Source organism: Hippoglossus hippoglossus, chromosome 6 (genome assembly GCF_009819705.1).
Source record: "Hippoglossus hippoglossus isolate fHipHip1 chromosome 6, fHipHip1.pri, whole genome shotgun sequence".
NCBI classification, from domain to species: Eukaryota; Metazoa; Chordata; class Actinopteri; order Pleuronectiformes; family Pleuronectidae; genus Hippoglossus; species Hippoglossus hippoglossus.
The window spans coordinates 1,981,664-2,005,993 of record NC_047156.1 but is presented as its reverse complement, the minus strand read 5'-3'; the positions used below and the strand labels follow the sequence as shown (position 1 = coordinate 2,005,993).

At 44.6% G+C, this 24,330-nt stretch overlaps 1 protein-coding gene across 1 annotated transcript in view; it reads left to right on the top strand.

Annotated features, from left to right (window-relative positions):
• znrf1 (zinc and ring finger 1) overlaps positions 1 to 24,330 on the top strand; it is a 29,849-nt gene that overhangs the window by 3,892 nt on the left and 1,627 nt on the right. The window contains exon 2 of the mRNA XM_034588701.1: positions 18,071 to 18,166. Within this exon, the coding sequence (XP_034444592.1) occupies positions 18,071 to 18,166 (96 nt within the window). The remainder of the gene's footprint in view (positions 1 to 18,070; positions 18,167 to 24,330) is intronic.

The following is a 24,330-nucleotide window of genomic DNA, read 5'->3' as shown; positions in this document are numbered from 1 at the left end:
TCCACCAAGTTCTAAGAAAATCTGTTAGTTTGTGTGTGATCTTGCTGACGGACAGAAAAACGGACAAACAACAATGGAAACATAACCTTGGTGAAGGTAATACATCATTTAGCTGATCAGACCACTTCTTTATTTCTATAAGAACTAACTCATGTGTTGGGATGTCGGGTCTTCGTGGAGGTTTGTGCCCGTCTGTGCCATTCCAGCTAAAAATGGGTTTTTCCGGTGGTGAATGAGATTCTGCTGGAAACTGCACAACAATAGCAATGAGTCAGAAAAAACCAAACTCAGAGTCCCCATTTATTTCTGTGAGAGCACTGCTTTGGCTCAGCGGGGTGCCGCTGCATGAAAGCACATGCAGTCTGTCAAGTTCATCCTGGTTTAAGCTGCAGTGAAGAGCTTCGTCATCTGGGAATTCAGTCTGTCCGTGTTCGCTCTCACACGCCTTTCACAGCAAACTGTGTACATATCTTTTACTGTCACTCTCCCAACGTGTTCTCGTGATGGTACGCGTGTCAAGCGTCTGCCTGCGATGAGAGCGGTTTGTGAAATGCACATCAGAGACCAGGTCAAATGTCAAAGAGAACATGTGTAATGAAGGTTCTCTCACGCTCGATATGAACATCCTCCTGATGTGAAAACAAGTCTGCTGCATAAAACATGAGACCTTCTGACTGTTTCGTTGAGTTTTAGAGATTTAATTCTGCGTTCAGGGAGATTTGGGCGTTTGGAGAGTTACTCTGTCTGATGTTTTACCTTTTGAAAGACAAATTCATCAAAGTAACTGAAGTGAGGGGCTTTGAAGGAGCAGTCACATGTTGCTTTGTGGTGCTTTTGCTTGTGTTGTGCAGTGTAAACAGCAGCCAGATCGAATCACGTTGATATAGTCTGGAGAGACGCGGCAGAAGCAGCTGATGTGTTCATCATGGACGTGGACTTTATTTTCGGTTTACTTCCTTGAAGCGAACAGTACACGTTAGCAAGAAAGACGTCTATGCTGCGTATCCCGGTTGGGAAACTCTTACTGGTTGTTGTTATGATGATCGTGTCATCACCAAGCGTCAGACATGACCATCGTCAGGCGTCGAAGCAACGTGTGAGTGCTCCGTAATATGGTTCCTGTTTTATACCATCCTGGATCCGCCCGTTTATCTGGTTTATCTTCATCACCCTCACACTCACCCCTCCACAAAGTCTGATGGAAATCGATTCCACAGTTTTTGCATAATCCTTTTAACAAACAAACGCACACTGATGAAAACATGAGGCTCCATGGCAGAGTGGTTGTTGATGTAGAGAAGGACAAATATTCCCGTACACACACACACACACACACACACACACACACACACACACACACACACACACACACACACACACACACACACACACACCATTCTCAGAAGATGTTCCTTCACACACTGAAACACCTTCCGGATGTGGATGTATGCTAATCAGACAAACTACAGGTGCCCCTCCCACTGTTTGCCCTTTTCAAGGCAAAGTCCAATGGTGACGCTGTGTGTGTGTGTGTGTGTGTGTGTGTGTGTGTGTGTGTGTGTGTGTGTGTGTGTGTGTGTGTGTTGATGAACATCCATTTAGACGTTAAGAGATGCATTTACCAGGCTAATATTAATCATGACATGAACCAGTAAGAGCTTTTACAAATGCCTTGAGATTGCATCTTCTCAATCCCCCCCCCCCACCACACACACACACACATAGAGAGCAGTAGAAGCCGAGTGGCCCCCTCCTCTCACCCAAAAGGTCGTGGGGGTCAGATGAGCCTCGCTGGGGGCGGATTATCGGCTGCAGCTTGATTCAGGAACACGAACGTGTGCGAGGATTTAACGTTCCTCCGTGTTCCTGCACCAGCTTCATTTTGGATCCCGTCACTTCACCGCCGCTGACAGAACATATTGCTGAGTGCGTCTGTGTGTGTCAGACCTCGGGGAGGAAGTGTTGTCGAACACAGCGTCGTGTCTGCAGGTTGTGTTCAGAAACAAGCAGCGCAGTTTGACTGATGGACGGATTTTAATCATTGCTGTAACTCCGATGATCTGATTATTACATTTAAACTGTTAGAAAGAACGTAGGTTTCAACGTATTATTTCAGGTGAGTGAAAAGATAATTGGATGTAAAATGTGACGAAGAATTTAAAGCAGATTCCTTGTGAGTTTAGCAGCAACTATATATTTATATGTAGTTATTTCAGACTTTTGAATCTAAATCTGTACAAACCTGGAGATTCTTCTCCTTCTGGGTAAAAGTAAAACACTTTATGTCGATTTAATTCACTAGAAATTATATCAATCAATAAAATATGTTTCCTTTTAGTGGAAGAGAAATCAGATCGCAGACAGAAGTTTTTACTTCTACCTTTTATTCATTAGATTTGATTTGGTCACTCTGGAGCAGCAGAACAATCTATAAGCACACCACAGGGGGACGGAGCGGGTTGTTCGCTAAGGAGGTCGGCGGTTCGATTCCCAGTCTTCCCCACATGACAAATAGGTTCTTATAGAAAAAGTGCTGCCCATAGCTGCCCTGTGTTTGTGAATGACAAACACTTTGAGTGGTCATCAAGACTAGAGAAGCTCTATATAAATACAGAGCTTTTATCATCTCATATAAAACCTCTTAGCAAACACAAAGCTACATCAGCACATTTTTCTTATTCAGCAGGATTACGACGGATTCACAGAACCTGGTGGAAGGATGCGGTTTGGGTCTTCTGTGTGTACCGCTCTACTTCTTCATCCTGCGATGTGTCTGTCACTCGCTCGCGGTGAATCTCCTGCTGCGTTCTCACATTGACTCATCGAGGTTTTCACTAGAGGGCTGGCAGGAGGAACGCTGACATCACTCAAGACGTCAGGATATTATCCGGAGCTCCGGAGCAATCCCTGTGCACGTGCATGCACAGTGTACGTTAGTGTCGTTTTCAGACGGGGATTAAAACTGATACAGAACCAAAACACGTGTGTGGACAGAAACAGTTTAATGAAAACACAGTGTATAGATGTAGATGAGTTACTGAGAGGAACTGATCCAAATGCCTAAAAAAACAAGAGCTTAATCTGATGAATTCTCTTTTGTTGACGACCCCTTCACGTCCCTGTGTGTTTAGCCTGATGAACAATAGCACAGTAGAAGACACATGCTCACAATCAGACTTTATAACATTGGATCAGTTGATTTCGTGCTTTTTATTTCATCGTAGCCATGAAACGAGCGTAAAGATAAACTGTGCCTCAGTTCCCTTCAGTAGAGAGAATGGAATAAGTCTTCTGCTCTGCCTCTGCTTGCATCATCAGATTTAGGATTTGGGTCGATTTAAAAAACAAAAAAAAGAGCCTTTCCACCAGATACAGATTATTGAGAAGTGATGGCGTCCATACTCTGACATATAGGCTGCACACGGGGACGAGGCCGGAAATCTGTGTTTGTTTAAGCGCAGAAATAAATCAGCACAGATCCTCCCACGTGCACCGCAACAGCACACACACACACACACACAAAGTAAACAAGTAAAAAAAAAATAAAAATACTGATGCATAGCGAGCGCGGGCCACACGGGGACACGCAGGCGTAATTAGAACGAGTCCCGTCCACGCGGTCGGCGTCGTGGCTTCATTTCACAGCCGAGGGTTTCAGGAACACGGGGATTGGGGTGGGGGGGGAACATCTGTGCCGCTGAACTGTCTGGTTGCAGGATTCGTGAATATAGGTCAGCACTGCAATTTATTTCTGTTTCCTCTGCCTCTATCTCTCTGACACACACACACACACATATATATATATGCACACACACATACACACTCTCCCCATCTTTGCCTGTCTCTTTCCTCCCTGTTAACTCAGTGCAGTGCACACACAGAGGAGGCATATGAGGACACGCACATCCACACTCTGCATACATACGAGGGTAGAATGAGATGATGGGAGTGAGGTTGGGAGATGGGCTTTTGTTGCTGTGACAACCACATAGCTGCCTATCGCTGCTGTTTCTCTCGATGTGCACGCGCTCTCACGCGCACGCTTCCCCTCACCTTGGCGATTGTTGCCTCAGCCGCACTGTTCCCTTCCCGACAGACGAGAACTATTTACACGTGTGTTTGCAGGAAAAGAAAAGGAGGGGGGAGCTTGAGGTCAGGAAAGAAAGTGACAGGGAGAGAGGGGAAACGATTAGAGGTGTGACAGACGTGTCTTTTGGGGGGTTAGCGTTATCTGAACTGGTCCCTGGAGAGCGTTCAGTCATCCGAAAGCTATAAAGGGTGAGCTATCAAAGGTTGCATCACTCCTGTGGCTAAATGTCAACACCATATGCACTGTAATTGCAATGGACCGGCCAATTAGGAGCAGCCGCGGCCGTCGGTGGGCATGGCGACCGTTGCTATGGTCAGCGTCTAGATGTCGTCAGGGCGAAGTAAAGAGACTTTCTGAGGAGCAACATGTGACTGAGCTGACTGGGAGCAGGAGACGCTGTGACAGGGCCTCCCAGTTTGAGAGCGAGGCCCTGTCACATTCACATCTGGATGCTGGGCAGAGGGGTGGGGTTACAGGGTTTTGCTCAAGGGCACCACAGTATTCACATTTATCAACCAGATCTAACAGTGCCAGTCTGGGTATCGAACCAGCGACCTTCCAGTCACAAGCGCCTGTGTCTTGAAGTGAAATGCTCCATGAATTCTTGTTGGTTTTTCTACTTCAGAGGGTTTCCTGCGTTTCCATGAACAGATCAACAGAGACGAGCACAAACTTCTGAACATATCTGATACATGTGGCAGAAATGATTTGATTAATTGTTTTTATCAAATCTATAAACAATTGTGACGATATATCAGCCTCATTGAATTCCTTGTGGAGGTTTGTTCTCCACTGAGTCACTGATGTGGAGCTCGTTTCTGTTTTAAAACGGCTTCTTTAAATGAAAACACATTATTATGAATGTAGCCCTGGATTATGTTTTAAAATGATCCACAAATGTCTCCATGTGTGTGTGTTGAAGTTGTTCCCAGTTGTGTTCATGGTGTTGTGTAACCGATGTCCCTGTTTTCTCTGGAGAAAACGTCTCTGAGGGTCTGACTGAGCGTCCAGAGACAAACCTACTGATTGAACCTGCGGTGACGCGGCGTCGCTCGGGCCCGAAGCTCAGCATCACTCTGCTGCCTTCGAGCTGCAGCCCCGTCCCTTCTCTTTCGCCGTATAATTATACATCTCTCCCTCCCTCCCTCCCTCCCTCCCTCCCTCCCTCCCTCGCTTCACCTCTCCCCTCCTCCTCTTCCTCTCACCTTCATCCAAGGTCACGTTACCTCCCCGTGTGACAAAACAAAACAAAAGACACGCTCCTCACTTTTCTGTTTCTGTCAGCTCGCTCCTCTCTACTCCCCCGACATCCATCCTCTCCTCCGTCTCTCCATCTCCCTCGTCTATTTTCTCTCTTGTTCTTTCCTGTTCCCATGGAAACTTCTGGTCTTTCCAGGAAGGTGAGGAGGGACTGTTGGCGAGAGTTGCCTTTAGTTGTTGTAAGCTGTGATGTAATCGAGCCAACAGTTCCCTGGGCCGCTGTTTATGGTCATGACAGTGGTGGGCTGCTGCCGATCAGGCTTCCTCCTGTCTGGCACAGAAAGGTGTGTGTGTGTGTGTGTGTGTGTGTGTGTGTGTGTGTGTGTGTGTGTGTGTGTGTGTGTGTGTGTGTGTGTACGTGTGTGTGTACGTGTGTGTGTACGTGTGTGTAATACAAATAGTGCATGGCTGTTTATGTATTGCTTTATTCGTGGAGCTTGTGCAACTCCTGCTGCCACATTATCAAGTTGGAGAAAACAAGATGGAGGAAGCTGTTCGTAGTGAAAAGCAAAGACTGTAAATAAAAAAATGAAAATAAAGATGGATGGACGACGAGTCTCTACTTCCAAAATTGAAGCCATAATATCTTAAATATTGTTGCCGCCATTTTGCGTTCTCGGAGTGATCGTGGGGTGGAGCCGCGACATCAAGGGCCTCAAGTGCTCGACCAATCAGGAGCTTTCAATCTGTTTTATAGGATGAAATAACTCATTCAAACCGAACATGAACACTTGATCAGTGTGATTAAAGTCAGGAGATCACCAACGTCACTCGGGTTCATCCTCTGGGGCCCATGAATGAACCAAACATCATCATCCATGTGATAAGTTGTTTGGGATATTGGAGGAATGACGGACGTTGTCATCCACTGAGCGTTTCCTGTTTGGGATTAAGAACGGGGGGGGGGGGGAATCCTTCCTCCTTTGCCAGAGCCAGAAAAATAGCGACAGGCATAATGGGCCTGACACACTTTTTAACAGCATATTCTATTTTGAAAAATAAAGGTGCCCTGTTTAATTTAACGATGAGATAAAATACAACATATGCACATTTCATAACCAGATGCAGCCTCTTATTTTGTTTCAATAAGACTCATGCACTCCTTGTAGTCTGTGTGATAATAACATTTTAATAACATATTATGGTTAATAAAAATGTATGGGACTGGAAATTAACGATATATTTGTTCTCTTCTCATCTGTTAATATACAGATACGTCCTGGTGTCTCTGTTTCTCACTAACTGATTCACTTCATCCAGTCTTTGGTTATTCTTAGAGAATCCGTTTCACTACTCAACACAAAGACTCTCCTGCTCCTCTCACCTCCTCTGCGTCCTCGCGCCCGGCTGCTTCTGCAGCGTGACGAGCCGCGTTGCTCTCAGACTCCATCTGTAGTATTAATGGTGTCCTCTCTCCGTCTCCTCCTCGACGATCTGCCTGCCTGACACCACCCGCCTGGAGTGCCTCTGTGTGTTCAATCTCCGCCTTCAGTCTGCCACGCCACAGAGCCGAGGTCCCAGAGTGGCTTTGTTGTGCTTCTGCAGTAGAATCTCTGCCTTCAGCCTGTCTGCCATGGTGCTGAGTGTGTGTGTGTGTGTGTCTGTGTGTGTGTGTGTGTGCACATCTCCAACTGGATCGGTTTCCAGCTTCCCCTCCACAGAGTTGAAAACTTCTAGCCTGGCATCACCGGACCAATTCACAGACGTAACAGAACCTGCAGCCTCTCCGTTGGTTTTTCATTTCCAAGCTGCTCCCTGACTCTTGTTGGATCTCTGAGCCCATTGGCTGTTGACTGACATCAGCCTCAAAGTTAATATCCGGGGCCAAGATTCCATCTTTAATTTACCTGAAACTCCAACGTTCCTTCACATAAAACACACACAGTGATGCTCTGTAGGTGTTTTAGGTGCAGACACTTTGGATAATAACAGCTATGAATACAGATAAATTAAAAAGATCACAGCTGATGTATTTCTGTGTGTGTTCCACTTCTTTTTCTCTCCACACGGATTGTTTACCTACAGATTATGAATATTCACAATAAGAATGATTGTTGTTCTGCTTCTAAACTAAAACAACACTCGAGCCTTTTTCAGACATGAACTCTGGAAAATGTCCAGAAGATTGGGTCTGGATATTCTCTGGAGTTTTCCCTTCACACATGAGCAACGCAGCAGGAGGTTGTTGGGGTCGGAAACTTTCTCACAACAGCAGGAAAATCTCCAAAGGGAGTTCACGTGAGGGTAGAGCGGCAGGAGGCAGGAGGCAGGAGGCAGGAGGCAGGACGCGACGTAGACTCTGCTCTGGGAATCACATGTTCTTTAATCTCCTGACTCAGACGTTTGTGTTGTCACACTGAACGTCTCAAGAGAATCTCAGGAAGATGTGTGGAGTTCAGTTTGTGTCTGAAAGCAGCTGAATACTGGATATGAGGACTTAACAACCACTTATTGGAGACAACACAGAAACATGTTGGCCTGACTTGGACATTTTCACATTCAGGCCTTTTGGATAATTTCAGGAAATGTCCAGACTTCAGTGCTTTTCAGAAAGCAGCTTCACCGCCTCATTTTCCTCACGTCACCCTGACCCTCCCCCCCCTCATCTCACCACTTGGTGCCCCCCCCCCCCCCCCCCCCCTCCCCCCTCCGGTGCTCAGTCCCATAATTCAGCTTCACTCCCTCCATGTTTTTATTCTCAGTATTCTCCCTCCTCCTCCACCATCGCTCCCCTGTGCACTCTGTGTTTTACCGTCAACTTTCTGTCTCGCCCTCCTCTTTTCTCAGCTTTACTGCCCCCCCCCCCCTCTTCATTCCCCCCCCCTGCCCTCTCCTCCTTCTCACTTCTGCACCGTAAAGTCGACGGCCCGATGATTCATCTCTCCCTCGGCCCCCGCACTGTTGTGATCCTCATTTTACGGCACAGTTAAAGCAGTCTCCCCCCGTCCTCCTCCTCCGACGTCTGTCTGTCTTGTCCTCTGCATCTATTGACACCGATCCACCAAGTGTCCACTGTTGATACAGATAACGTTCAGGAGTGAAAACAATGCCCGAGCCTTCGTCTTCTCAGTAATTAATATTCTGCGGATATTTTATGTGAGGTTTGAATACAGTCCGGATTTTACAGTGCTATTGATTGGATCTGGGAGAGTTGTTTGTGCAGCCATTACGCTCCCAGGCTCCGGTGTGATTTAAACCGGCTCCTCTTGATGACCGTGGCTATCTGCAGTCCAGCCGTCCCCTCCTGGACATTATTCATCATTACGAGACAGGCTGATCCATGTTTTAATTATACTGTCTGCTGCAGTATTGCTGTGTCTCACAGTCATTCACTGCGTACAAGTGCTTTTACTAAAGACTAGTTGAGGTGTTGTTCCGTACGACTGAAGATAAAGGATCCGTCAATGTGAGACTTAATGAATGAGTCGGTGTTTGCTGACTGATTCCTCTCCCTCTGATTTAAAGCAACACGTCGTACGAGCAGCGGCCTCTGCAGCCACACGGGATGATTAACTGTGTTTTCATATTCAGGAGACAAAACCTTTCAATCTGTCAATACAACTGAACTGGGGATATTACCCATGATCCTCGGCTCCCTGAAGCAAAAGAGCTGAAGAAAAGAAAAACACCAAACATCTGCTTATTCTCCATATTCTGGAAAAATTGACCTTAACAAAGCTTTCTAAAGACTTTTCAGTTGTTTTGACTGATCTACTGAGTCAAAGCTCAGAGGCGAAGGGGTGAGGTTAACTCAGTTCATTGCAATCTGCAACCTCACCACTAGAGGCCACTAAATCCTCCACACCTCTTATAATCAGAGGCTTCAACTGAAACCCAGGGCACAAAGAGTCCATGAAGCGCTGGACATTATAAATAAAAACATAATCTAACATAAGATTAAACATATCAAATATCTTTGGTCTGGATTAACCTGGTTTCTTTACCAAATAAATACCGATGACTGAGCTTGAACTTGATTGAACAAAACACAATAAAATCCTCATCGTGTGCTTCACCGTCCGATTTATCGTCTGCAGCCTCTGTTCCCTCTGCCGAGCGACCTTTAGGTAATTAAGAGTTGTTAAGTAACGACCAGCGATTATTGCAGAACAAGCCCTGACAAGGTGACTCCAGAGCCCTGAAGGGATTTTTATCACAGCCCACATCTTACTTGCTTTTACCAAAAAACCCCAGAGGCAAAGACCAGCATCTTTCGTGAATCATCTCAGGATCAATATAAATCAAACTGTCGGTTTGTTTCCGACCCTTTGCTCTCCCCCCCCCATTCTCTCTCTCCACATTTCACTCTGTCCCCGAAAAGGCTCCAAAATATCCGTGTTCCAAGGAAGAATCTAAATGAATCATTTTGAATCAGAACTGAAATGAAGATTTTACATATCGTCTGATTTCTTACACAAATCTATCAGGCTCATCTTAAACTTAAATATTGCTGCTGTCAACATTCAACGATTGAATGTATTAGATTGAAAGTGGCTACATGCTTATGGTCGTATACGATTCCAGAGGATTGAGAGATGAACGGCTCGCTGCTGTCAGATCAGATAAATGATCCAGAGTCTCTGACACTGGACGACGACGGAGATCTAACTCTACGGATTATTTCTCGATCAAAAAACAGGCAAGGTTAGGGTTGTTCGATAACGATATTCAAATAAATGTAAATAAAGAACAGAGTTGCAGTTGCTGGAAGATGAATTTTCTTCCTCTCTTGTTTTTGTGTTAATTAAACAAATCGACATGTGTTTGTCCTGAGGATTAAATTAATATCGATCTCCTCGTCCGATTTGACAGGAAACAGTAAGACTGAACCTTTAAAGACAAATATGGCCGCTCTCGTCCTGCTGAGCCACAGCTACTGTGCAGACATTTCATAGCTGATGTAACCGGTGCTGTTTATCTGTGGCTCCTCTTCCTCGTGACAGACACTTAATGGCGTTGCCCGGGCACAAGTGTCTTTGTTATTCCCAGGTCTTCATCGGTGGACAGGTAATCTGGCCGCGCTGACTCAGGGGCTCGGCGCGGCCAGGCTGCCACGGCTTGATGAAATATGCATCGGCCAGAGATTGAGTTGACTGACCTCACCTGTAAAGTGTGTGTGTGTGTGTGTGTGTGTGTGTGTGTGTGTGTGTGTGTGTGTGTGTGTGTGTGTGTGTGTGTGTGTGTGTGTGTGTGTGTGTGTGTGTGTGTGTGTGTGTGTGTGTGTGTGACAAGAATAAGTCTCCGTGGGACCATTTAATAGCACTTTCATCTCCGAGTGTGTGACAGCTCCATCTATTCAGCCTCCATCACTGTTATCGCTTGGTCATGCAAGGTTTGCGTTCGTGGGCGGAATAATTTAATTTCACCAAACAAGATGTTGTGTTTTGGTTTATTTTTACTCTTATTTCACTGGGAGACTTCCACAAACTACAATTTGCAACCGTTGTGAGGCACTTAATAGATGTTGTGTCATTTTACTACCTTTTATCAACATGTCGTCACCAAACAGGCAAGAAAAGAAGAACATGCAAAAAGGAGAATGACTCGTGGTTCTTGGATAAGTTTCCACGTACGTTATGATATTCTTTAAGCAAACAACAACAAGCTAACAGATATTCTTCATTAGCATTAGTTTATTATCAGGGCCTCTCTTTACCTTTTGAAGCTTCTCTGATCAGCACAACTCTTTATTGTGAACATTATATTTATTTTTCTTTCATTTGAATCCAAATTTAGTGAAACATAAATATGTTTAAGGCTATATTAGTATATATTTAACTGTATAAGCAGCCAGTACTTGGCCACTACTGACTGATAAAATCAATTTAATAAAAATTGGATTATTGTAAATTAGAACTACAGCTGTGTGTTTATTATTACTTTTGCCACACCAGAGTATTTTCCATCTTAGTGGTGATTGAAGGGACCAGATTTCCTCCTGTTGATATTCACCAGAGCTCCCAGTCTTCTGACAGTCGCCGACTGACAGAGACATTTTCAACAATCCAATCTGCTGCTGGAAAAATCCAAGAACAAAGATTTATGACGGTGATCTGCCAAAGTAAATGTTATATTTGTTTCTTCTTTAAATACTGTGATTCGTGCTCATCTCCTTCAGAAAAATCACATGCTCTTATCTTACTGTCATTTGTTTTCGGCCAAAGCTATCGGTGAAACATGAATATCTGCATATTCTGGGAGGTATTTCATGCAAGTCCTCTCATTTTAAACACATCACAGTTGTTTTTCCACAGTGTTTGTAAAGTAATCCTCATTAAAATGTGACCAATCAGATGTGGCCGCTGACCACGTGGTCGTCCTCCTGACAGAAAACATCATTTGGTAAAACACCATCATCCCAGTGAGGAGCCAGCTGCAGGAGAATCGGAACTGGAAGCCTGACGACTGATTTAGCATTTGAGTGATTCTCCAGCTTTGATCCCCCCCCCCCCCCCCCACTCACTGAATGTTAATTATTGTAGCACAGCAGCTCGCTGGCTTTTCTGTGAAACTTTGATTCGCTGATGATTCCCCTGATTAAAACATCCCAGAGGTTTGACCGACAACAGGATAACACAACATTCACTTCAGTCCTGGCACCTGCAGCCACTACAGAAGACAAACAGAATCAAATGAGCTGCATTTTTTAAAATTGAAATGCATAAATAATGTGGATGAACCCCCCCCTCATACCTGAAGGCAGTTTCTCTGTCACTAAATGGGTTCGGTGCATAACTTTGCCTTTTTTTTCTTAACTTTTCTTTTATGAATATATGATTAATATATACAGTTCACAACAAAACCAAGTGAACATCACCAACATTTTCTCTTATTTAAAGTCTTTAATGCAATTTCAAAAATGTCAGCGTCTCACATTTGAGTTGCAGCTTTGCAGTAATGACACATGAGAGTTACTGGTTGTAAATATTTAGTAACAGATCATCGTGTGTAGCAGCTTGTGTGTGTGATGCAACCTGATGCGTTAATCTCATTAATAAACACTTGTGTTATAACTGGTCGGAGGAAACCAGGTCTCAGCCGTGCTTCTCCTCATGTACATGTAACAGAGGAGATCTGCTCTTGTTGCAGCTGTCTACACATCCTCGTGCTTTACTCCCGGTGAACACGCGTAAACACGACCTGACGTGTATTTTTAGCTTTCAAGTGTTTGAGTGCTGCCAAAACTCGGGTGACCTTCCGAGTGCCTGAATGCATTTTGTCTAGACACAAAGCGCTGAGGCCTCTGCTGCTGCTCCGGCTACATGTGTGTAGACGTGATGTAAGTTTGATCGCGGGGCTGCAGGACACTGGAATGTTACACAAACGTCTCACAGTCGTCATACGAACGCTCAAACAAGCACTCCGGGCCAGCAGGTGGTGATAAAGTCTACGTCAGCGATCCATTAAACACCAGAGAACATTGCGACCGTGCTTAGTGATCTTAGGTCCAACTAACTTTGAGCGAGGAAGACACATGCACATGCTGCTAACTCGTTATTAGACCGAGCAGCGGAAACCAAACGTGGACAAACACGCCATCGTGGCTGTTGTTCCTGGAACCTGCTCGTCACACAAACCGTGGGCATGTGTGACGTAAAAACAAAATCCACACAAGTTGTAACTTAAAACGCTGTTTGTGTGTTGATGAGACGAAAAAAAACTAGTTTTGCATGATATCTATATGAATGTGGACTGGGTCTTATACTGGGAAAGCAGGGTTTGAGAGTTCATTATCAGAAATGCTAAAGAGCAGAACAAAAGCATAAATCCAGTCTCCTGTTCCCCCCCCCCCATACGTCTCCACTGAGTTGTAAACAACAGAATTCTCTGTATTTCCAATTAAACTTTAAAACGCGTCTCCTCAGCAGCAGCCGGTGAGACGTCAGTCCGGGAGAAGCTGACCTCACCTGCACTCCACGGCCGGGACAGTCCGGAAATGATTTGAGAGAAATTTGCCAATTCGACATAAAGCAGATCCTCAAGGGTGTAGTGCACAGGACAACTGTCACAAATACACACACACACACACACACACACGTTCGTACGCATCAACACACATCCAGATATACAGGCAGCAATATAATTAAGTTACGATCTTGTCCTATGATTTACTTTTGTCCCTATGTGACCTCCTGCGCTCCCTGAATATGAAATGTCCTCAAGGATTTGTGGTGCTCGGCTAAGCTGAAGCCAAACGCGCACACACACACACACGCACACGCACACATCTCCGTGCTGGACCGTGTATCACAAACTGTCGTTTCTCCTCGAATGCCTGAACTGTCTCACCTTCCTCGTGCACGTCTTTCTCACTCATTTCCTTCATCTCTCTGCTCGTCCCTATGGAGCATCTGTAAATAGCAGCCGAGGGAAAAGTGGGTCAGCTGCCACGTGCAAAGGGGGGGGGGGGGGGGGGGGGGGGTGTCTGTGTGTGTGTGTGTGAGACCAAACAAGTGCACGTCTGTAGCACAGATTTTGAATCCTTAAATGAAATGTTGTGTAACATTGCAACATGACGGATGATCCTGTTTACAGCCAAACACATTTTAAACTGTTTGAAACATGACGTCTTTATTATTATTATTATTTGGGGCCCGAGCACCGACGGTGGGAGGCCCTCTTGAAAGTGTAAGGATTTTTCTTATTATTATTATTTGCCATTTTGGCCTTAAGTAATTTGAAGTGGGCGTGGCAAAATGGCTCAACAGCGCCACCTACGGAAAACCCCCTCAGTTAGTTTTCACCGATCCTAACGAAAATGAGGACACTGGTGTATCATGACCAGATGCACAAATAAGTCTCTCAGTGCATTATGGAAAACACAACAGGAAGCCCGCCAGTTATATTTTTTTATATATATGTTTTTTTTCATTTTTTTTTTTTTTCTAGGAACAGTACAACAACAGTGCGGCTTTTTTGTGCCACTTTGTATATATATTAATATATATATATTAATATATATACAAAGTGGCACAAATAATATATAATTAATATATATTATATATATATATTATAATTAATATATATACAAAGTGGCACAAAAAAGGCGTTATGTCGGAGCGTTATGGAAACACGCAACAGGAAGTCGCCTATTTTTGACGTTACACGTTCGACGATCAACTTCGTTACACGTTCGACGATTTAAATGACGTCATCTCAACAACATGGAGATTTTTAGTTTTTGACCTGAGCAGATCAGTCTGTGCGTAGTGATACTGACAGTGCTGCACGTGATGGCGTGGAATGTAGTGCGTGATTAGTGGCCGTGGTTCGGAGCCGTTTCTCCCGGTCCCCCCCCTCCGCGGCATAATCAGTACAACAACAGTACAACACTACCATCTGGTGGACAAATGCGGAAACTGTAGAAACAGTCTGTCACAGCGCCACCTACTGGCGACAGGAAGTGACATGTTTTATACTTTGATGCACTGCTCCTGGCTGCTTAACAATAAACAGCTCAAGTGAGCTCAGTCAAGTCATTGGACCATGGTCAGAATCGTGACATTTCCTCAAACCGTGTAAACATTGCGTTGCGGCGAAGGTTCATCCTTCGCCAAAGGAGACGATGTTGTCATAACTCCACTGTGCATCGTCCTATCACTACCAAACTTCTGTCTCATGATCAGAGTCCAAGCCTGAACAGCTCCATGTGTCAATATTTCCTCAGTGTCATAGCGCCACCTACTGATTCACCATGAAACAGGAAGTACTTTGTAAATCCACTCTGCATTATCCAACCGGCCCCGAACTACTGACCTATGATCACAATCCTGACCTGAACAGCTCCATATATTAATATCAGTGCAGGGTCATAGCGCCACCTATTGATCAGTGTGAAAATTGATTTGTTGTAACATTGTCCAATTGTCACAAAATTGCTCACGCTACATCAGAGCCCCAAAACGCATGCAACGCAGAGACATGCGCTTGGTCATTGATCGCTCTCTCCACTAACCGCAACAGGCTTCAAAATGCATGAGCTCGGGCACGTTAGTGCTACAACGTAGCCCTAGTTACTATTATTATTTTTATTGTTATCACATGTTCAGCAGGTCTGATACAATGGTTTCCATCGGGGGAATTCTCCATAAATAAATATGACAAAAACAACGTCTAATATTCCAAAATCCTGGACACGTTTGTGTATCCGTGAATCCGACAAAATTCAGATTAAAGAAACGGATATCTAATAATAATAGCTGTGTTGCATTGTGGGAGCTGTAAGATTCATCAGTGCAATCTGCTTCGTGCAATTTGAGGGAAACTAAATCGCTGCAGTGTCACAGTCATGAGTTAAAGTGCATTTCTTTAATTAACCACCTAATGATATATTTCATAGACATGTAACTATCTGCATTTATGTTTGCAAGTATGAAAACTTTTATTTTACAGACTAAAAAACATTTTTTATTATTAATTTATGGTTATTTATAATAAAGTTAATGGTTAAACTTTGAAATACGAAGCCTCAATTACTTTTCTTTGTCATAATGATAAAGATAAAGAATCACTGACAACTACTGTTTATTATATCTATCATGGATTCTTCTCATATCAGTAGTTGTGGTAGAAGACGTGTGTATGAAGCCGTCAGTGGATCGAGGTTTAAAAAGCTGAGGCTTGTTTGAGTTTGAGTTTTTCCCTGTTTGTGCCATAACTTGATTTGTGTGACGAGTAAACTCAAAGTCAGTTCTGTAAACCCGAGCACCTGCTGTGGAGCTGCTCTGATTGGAGCTCTCCTCCGTCGCACAGCGGTCGAACTGGCCTCATGTGGCCCAGCAGTTGATCTGATTATCTGTTATGTGTTAAACCAATATAGTCTAATCGAGTGCATGCAAACAGCACATGAGGGGAGGAGTGACACAGACGCAGCGAGCACAACAACAGAGAGGACACGAGTGGTGAAACCTGCAGGGACCGAGGTTCTGAAGCAAACCACAGGCGTTTAGTTAATGAGCACATATCTTTAATGTCTGTCTGAGAAGTTACTGCAATGAAAGAAGTGATCCAGATGTGTTGGCTTCATTCACACACACACACACACACACACACACACACACACACACACACACACACACACACACACACACACTGGCCCTTTTTGATCGCTGTATAATTTTATTTTATTGAACTAATTGCTTTGTTAATTAATGTCTTGTGAAAGAATACATAGACCGATTTTATAATATTCTTCTTCTTTCTGCTGCTTTTCATTCAAGATTTTAGATTTTGTGTGTTTGCATTTAAATCGTTTTGTTTGTTCCATGAATTAAATTAACTTATAAATTAAATTAATTAAATTAAGTCTTGGCAAACAAAACTCAAAAGCTTTGTTGATATGTTGACATCTTCCACTTGAATCTTTGTTACAACTTTATAAAAACAGGATTTCTTCATGGTCCAGTCAGAGCTAATGAGAAGCTCGAGCAGAGTAATTAGCTGCTCACGTCTCCTCTGGACTCGGAGAGGAAACGTCCAGGGAAACACACGTAGAGAGTTTTCACTCGGCCGTGACGAACCACTTAACCACTTGAAAAATCGAATGTGACCTTTTGAAGTATGGATGTGTGTTTTCCATCAGTTCTGAAGCAGAGTTAAAGTGTAATTACTGTATGAACGCACACGTAGAATCCACTGAACACACAACATAAAGATCTACAAGCCCACACCACACACACACACACACACATCAACGTGCACTGATTTCCATTTCAAACTATTTCCTCGGTTGAAGCGTTTTCTTTATTGTGTGGACGCTGTTTGTTCATCTCTAATCATCGGTCCGACCTTTAGCTGGTGTGAAATGCAGCAGTTACACTTCTTAACGCTCCGGGAGCTTTCTCAGAATCCTGGGGAATCGAGAGGGGGGGGGGGTGTAAAGTGATTCAATGCCTCGAACCACATCGGACACAGGTTCTCTTTTATTTAGAGTGTAATGGATTTTTATTTAAATCTGTTAAGGTCAGAGCGGACCTGCTTTTAAAGTCAATGAAATGTAAAACATCCAGAACATTAAGTAGCTCAGCCTTTAAAACACAGATCTGTGTTGGAGACGGGGGGGGGGGATCCAGGTCCCCTGAAGAAAAGCACTGAAGTGGTGAGTTGGTATTTCACCATCGAGGCTCCTGCAGACTTCAGATCATCCTCAGAAGATGAGTATCATCTGATCTGAGGCACTTTTGACCTTTTTCTTTTCTGGAAGCACGTCTAAAAAACGTGTTCCTATTTGTGAGGCAGGTTTCAATGAAGGGACTTTAGTGGAGTAAGTGACGAGGACCAGGTTCACGGGGAACTCACATGACTGTGGCTTCAAACTTTATTCACTTGGAATGGGGCGAGGTCACGAGTCGCCCATGAACTGCAACAAAATTCTGTGGCTTTGTTTCGCTTGTTTGATAAAACTTAAACATTTCAGGCGGTGATGCAGACACATAACTTCAGAAAAAACAGGTCGTTCAAAGACACCAGGTGACTACTTGCAGGTAACAGGAAGTAGAAAAGTAAGCGGGTTGGAGGGGAAAAGGAAAACAGGTGGAAACAGGAAGTACAGGGACCCCTGGTGGTCAGGTGGAGTGTGACAGGGGGGCAGTAAACAGCGTCCTGCTGTCAGCTCGGTGACAGAAACTATCCCAGATCATGATTTGAGTCGATACTTGTTTCTTTCACACTCATCTTTATATCAGCTTTCTTCAATGATGTGTTTTCTTGTGTCCTTCCCAGGATTCAAGTGTCCTGTCTGCTCCAAGTCTGTGGCGTCCAATGAAATGGAAGTTCACTTCATCATGTGTCTAAGCAAGCCTCGCCTCTCCTATAACGGTAAGAACTTCTCTCCAGACCTTTTCTTTATGTGACAGATCCTGGTCTTTGGAAGGAGAACCCAGGCTATAAATACTGAATTGATTTTGGCTCTGGCCCTGGTCATATTTATTGGTCTCCACAGTCTGTTGTGCCAAGTCTCCTGTTTCTGCTGCTGTGCTGATAAATATTCATGACGAGACGGTGGCCCCACAGACCCCCGGTGCTGTTGAGCTACTCCTCCCAAAACATGATGAATATGAATGAGAGGAACGAGGAAGAAATCATGAAAATTAATAGAACGAGTTAACACAACCTCGATCTACACGTGGTGTAACAAACGACATCTTTTCTGTTGTTTCATGAGATGTGTGTGGTTCCGTGTGAGGCAGGAAACTACAGGTCAAGTCTGAGGGTGAAGCACAGACTCAGAAGTACGAATTCTCCTGTTTCATGAAGGAAAGAGGTTTGAATTCATAATTACATTCATGTCCTGAAGGTCTTGACTGTGTCACATGAGTCGAAGCTCGTCCAGAGGTCAGAGGTCAGAGGAGCTGGGATCCAGTGTTTTACATCTGGAGGGAAAGATTTTCACCTGGATATTCCTGACTAGTTCCTCTGTGTTGTCTCCAACTTACCCTTTCACACCTTGGTCTGGACATTCAGTCTTTTCAGGTGAAGGTGTGAAAGGTTCCTCGGACCACGGTCTAGACCACCGGACCAAAACTTAGTCCGACCAAAAGAGGAGTTCTGGGTCCAGATCAATGTTAAATGCTCCTTAATTTCTAGTCTTGATGAGCAATCAAAGATCTAAAATGCCATTTACACCCACATTCAGTGAGTGCATCTATGTGCGGTACTTTCTCTAACACAAACACACACACTGCACACACACACACACACACACACACACACACACACACACACACACACACACACACACACACACACACACACACACACACACACACACAGTTAGTTTGCAGTGAGGAGGAATCAGGAGAGAACAACATTTACAATAAAAAGAAAGTGATGTGATTTAAATTAGAGTCTGTTTGGTGCTCGGACCCCTCGTGATGTCATCGAGGTTGGAAGAGGATGCGGATTGGTGTAAATAATCCAGGTTGATGGGACCTTGAAAACACGCCCACTTCAGACGCCGTCTACAAACCAATCAGAGTCAAGTACAGGTAGACTCCGCCCACGCAGGTGATGACGACAGGACGTCCCTAAATTACAACATGAAACCAGAACTAACAGATCAGATGAAGCTATGGACCAAACACACAAACTGAGGCCAAACACCTGAACTCATAATTGGAGAAAATGGATCTAAATTGGGTGAGTGTGCATCTCCCGCTAAGCTCATCCAATTAGTGAAATGTCTGTCATATGGTGCTGCTGCCAAACACAGTCAGACGGAGGATTTCCTGCTGCTGCCGAGGCTGCGTGGTTCAGGCCGGACGCTGAAGTCGTTCTTCTGTTCCCACATGAGAACTGAATGCCATCATCTATAGAGGCTGATTTACCACAGTGAGGATAATTAAATATGTTTTTGTCCTTTTAAAGGAGTTCAATTAACTTGATATCTTCCAAACTTAAAGTGCCGTTAGTTTGAACTTGCGTTTGTATTGTAAATTGCGTTCTTGTTTACTTGCGGACTGTCTTTTTCTTGCATTACTGCCACCTACAGGTCAGTTGAGCACTATGGCAACATTTGCTGTGATGTGAATGCATCATAAGCAACAAACACATTGTGTTCTTGTGTAAATAAAGATGGACGACATGACAGCTCCTCAAAGTGAAGCCACAGCCTCTTGTGGCTGCTGTAAAGGCCGTAAACCGCCTCTTCAGTGTGAGCAGACGGGACCAAACTGAAAGTTACACGTTAAATGACGAGCTCACGGAGCAGGCTCACGATCTTCTTCTCTGGTATTTGATGGATTGTTGATGTAGACTTTATTGCCCCCTACAGGCTCGGCAGGCGTCACAAACGCTACGAGCAAAAGGTTTTGTGTTAATAAGACACAAATGATACTGGGTGAGATTATCACGAGGACGTCACTGTGGGTGGAGCTTTGCATATATTACCAAACTGAAGGTCAGCTCTCGTCCTGATCAGTCAAACCTCAAACGGGACGTGTAGTGATGCTGCGAGTTGTCGCTGACGTGTCGGTTCTTATTGTTTCCCTGTGTCCACACTGATGTATTACTAATGTTACTGCTGCAGACGCACTCTCGACCTCCCTGCCATTCATTGCCTTCAGCATGTTTTAATTATGGCCTGTGCAGCCGCTCCTGGTGCTGTGTGGAAACACATGATTGACAGCAGCCGTGTCTATTCACTGCCCCTAGCAGCCCGTTGATTGACAGCTACTAGTTCAACTCACAACCGTGTACATGTGCGTCTGATCCGGAGCCTGAAGGTCACCTTGTCGTCTGTGTTTGTGTGTGTGTGTGTGTGTGTGTGTGTGTGTGCGTGTGTTTGTGCACTCAGGACAGTAGCGTCGTGTTTCTGATGATTATGATAATGTAACCACACTAAAGAGGGCAGGGGGGGGGGGGGGTTGTCCTCTGTCCTCTGTCCTCTCGGCCCCACAAGGCCAATGCATTTAAACAATAATGTAAGTTTGAAGCCTGCAGCTGAATTCCGAGCGAGTGGAGGGAAGATTGAAAGACGGACAGAGAGAGGAGAGTGAAGCTGTCTTCAGGAAGATGGGATCCAGAGTGATGGAGTGGCCCGATGGCTGATAATGGATGAGAGGAGAGAGGGTAAAAGGAGAACGACTCCCATCATTCCTCTTGCCTCTTTTTCCCCCCCCCCTGCTCTGTCTGTCTTGTCACTCTTTATTTCCAGCAAATTACTCCCCTTTCATCCTCCCTCTGTCCCCCGTTCCTCCGGGGGTCCGTCCGTCTGACTGCCTCTGTTCCCGCTGTGTAATCTCCGGAGCTTCTTCCCTCCCTCTCCCTGTCCCTCGTTCTCTCTGCTCTGATTTTTCTTTTTTTTTTTTGCGACCCACAAAACAGGCCGAGCTGCAGCTTATCTCGTTCCCCAGCATGCGCGGGCGTCTATTGTCAATCACCTGGGGCCGACTGACTGGTGCACACCGACACATCGCTGAGCGTTTAACACACAATAGGTGCACAAAATGTAATCAGACACTTAAAGGACTGCAATGACTTTGTGGGATTCCAGCTCAGGCAATCGGCTGCTTTGACGATCCTGCTGCGACGCCTCCTGCTGGCGGATGGCGTCCCTGCAGTGAGTTGAGGTAATGAATGAATGCAGCTAAGTACAGAGAGGTCGTCCGCTCCAGAGTCCACGTGATGACCTGAAACTGGGGCAGTGGTTCAGCTTCCGGCTCAGCACTGACCCGACGTCAAGACAATGCTGGAGCGTCCTCGAGTGACCCGACAGCCAAAGTCCAGACTTAAACCCTCTAGAACATCTGTGGAGAGACCTGAAGATTCACAGATGCTTCTCATCCTATCTGACGGGGAGTAAGAGGATTGGCCTGATGTGCAAAGCTCATTGAGGCTTATACCAGAAGATTGTAATTGTTGTCAAAGGGGCTTCGACAGAGGAGAGACAGAGTCGGGGTCTGAACACTTTTGCAAATGAGAGACTCATAAACCTGTGGTGATGTCAGATGCAGTTTTTTTGAGAAAAGCTTAAACAAACAAAGAACTTCATACTTGACACTGAAAGAGTTTATAGACAATAACAACTATAAGAGTCGTTTTCTCAGTGTACATGAAAATAAACAGAAAATACTGATACAGATACAGAGTCGCTGAGATGCGTCGTCGTTGCGATCGATGACGTCACTTCCCAACGTTCGTACGTCACATGTCCACATTGCACCAAATCCACTCCTGCACTTTCGGCAACACACCTGCCGAGTGTCAAGCAGATCAGATGGACGGTTTTTGGGGAAAACATATTTACAGAGATTCCTCCCATTATATGGTAATATTTTATCATCACATCAATTCTTAAAGCTTCAATATCCAGGTTGTAGAAATCATCTGTGTGAAGCCTCAGTTTGACAACTTGTTCAGCACCATCTTGTTTTTTTTTAAACCAGAAGTAACCATATTTGGAGGAGCAGGGGGTGGAGCCCGGATGAGCGATCAATGCACCCATTGGACGGTACTAGCTGTCAATCTCACTGGTATCCACCCCCCAACACATCTGGTGCTTTATGGTCTGTTTGACTCTAAATGCATCATAATTTACTAAATGAACATCAGCTGTATTGAAGAACATAAACTCCTTTGGAAAATGTTGACTGACGTTATAAAGTGAGAAGTGGAGTCGCCCCCTGCTGGTCAGTGCACGAGGTGGTGAGAAGCACGTGAGGGTTGCAGGTAGCTGCACATGATCTGACCACTGGATCTTTTCTGGGCTTTGACATTGCATGATGATATTTTAATGCCCCCCCGCTAAATATAGCCCTGCACACAGGGAGGGTGGGGGAGGGGGGGGGCTGAGACACACACAGAAGTCAGGAGGCTGGAATTAGAGACAGAAAATCAAAGAACGAGGCATTTTGTGCAGTTTTACCTCTGGAGTCCTCGGGTCACTCCGGGACACAAAGAGAGACATAAACGTGTCCTGATTCAGAAACACAGCGACACGTCCAGCTCCTAACCGATGAGAAGGAGCCGGATGCCAAACGTCTGTTGGCAAGTCGGCCGTCGAGAGAGACGACTGAAAGTCAAGAGGGAAACGGGGCCAGGTGAGAAGAGAGCTCATGATTCAGAGACCTGAGCAGAGTCACTCGTCTTACATCTCAGTTCCTCTGATTCACGGGCCACATGTCGAGGCACTTAAAGGACTGGAGGTGTGGCGCAGCTTTAATGGGACTGTTGGTTTGTAACCAGGATTAAACCAAACAACCAATAAACTGGGTGGAAGTTGAGGCTCAGGGAAGAATCCACTGAATTCTGGTGCAGATCTGAATCACAGAGCAGATCCAGGATCCTGGTCGTGGATCTTGAACAGACTGGACTCCATGGAAACCTGATTGTTTGTTTCTGCTCCACTTTCAAATACATATTTCAGCCTCTTGACGACACCTGCAGATCTGAGCCGTCGCTCACAGCAATAACTCGGACAGTTTTTATACAATTTGAATTGTAAGGGGTTAAAGGTCAAGGTCACGGCATGACACCGAAGATTTTGCTAATGCATAATACATTTAAAGCTCATATACATCCACTGGAATCGTCTTTACTTCAGATAAAGGTTGTATTAATAACTATTTAAAAACAATGCAGTATTGAAAATATGAATAGAAGTATAAATATATTCTGTCTTCATTTTGTCCATTTTATAACTTTAACTTGTGATACTTAAACATTTTAGAGTGCAGCACATAGTGAATATTTAGGAGCAGCATGCAGCGGGTGCACCGTCTCTCTGAGTGCAGTTCTTGTTAAACATTTAGTGAAGCACATTATGTTTCAACTTATATTCTGCATTGACCTCGTTTCAGCTTCTGCAAACTGGATTTCAGGTCACACGCTGGTTCACACAAGACTTTTTAAAGTAAGAATAAAATCCTACAGCTGTGAAATACAGTGGAAGTGGACTGAGGTTGGTGAGAATACGAGTTTCACTCTCTGACGTGAGGACTTTACTCAGATGACCTCATTTTTTAAACATTTTACGAGACTCTTCACTTGATTATGAAAACTTGGATCAGATGTTGACTTTAGATTTAATACGCTCTGCAGCACTCGCTGACAAATGGGCCGAATCGAGCCACTGAACATTTTGACGGTTGAAAGGTTGAACAGTTGTTAAGTTGCAGAAAAGGCTGAGAAAGGAAAACTCTGCTGTGACTGCTGCCTCAGCATGAACAGCAATAAATCCAAGCACACAAATACACTTCTTTTTTATTGCTGATCAGAAGTTACATGTTTTTTAAGAATAAAGCAGAGACGACACAGGTCTGATTCCCAGTGTACAACCTATACATCGGGGCCCACACTGGTAAAGTCCATAAGGTTTAAAGAGTCAAACCAAAGGACCCATCACTTCAGTGACTTCTCACAATAACTCAATGGAGTTTAATGGGATTTAGAAACTGCACCAAAAAACAGTTTTGTGTCCTTGAATACACTGAGCACTTATTTTTTACATCCATTATTAAATCTGTACATTGTACGTGTGGCTT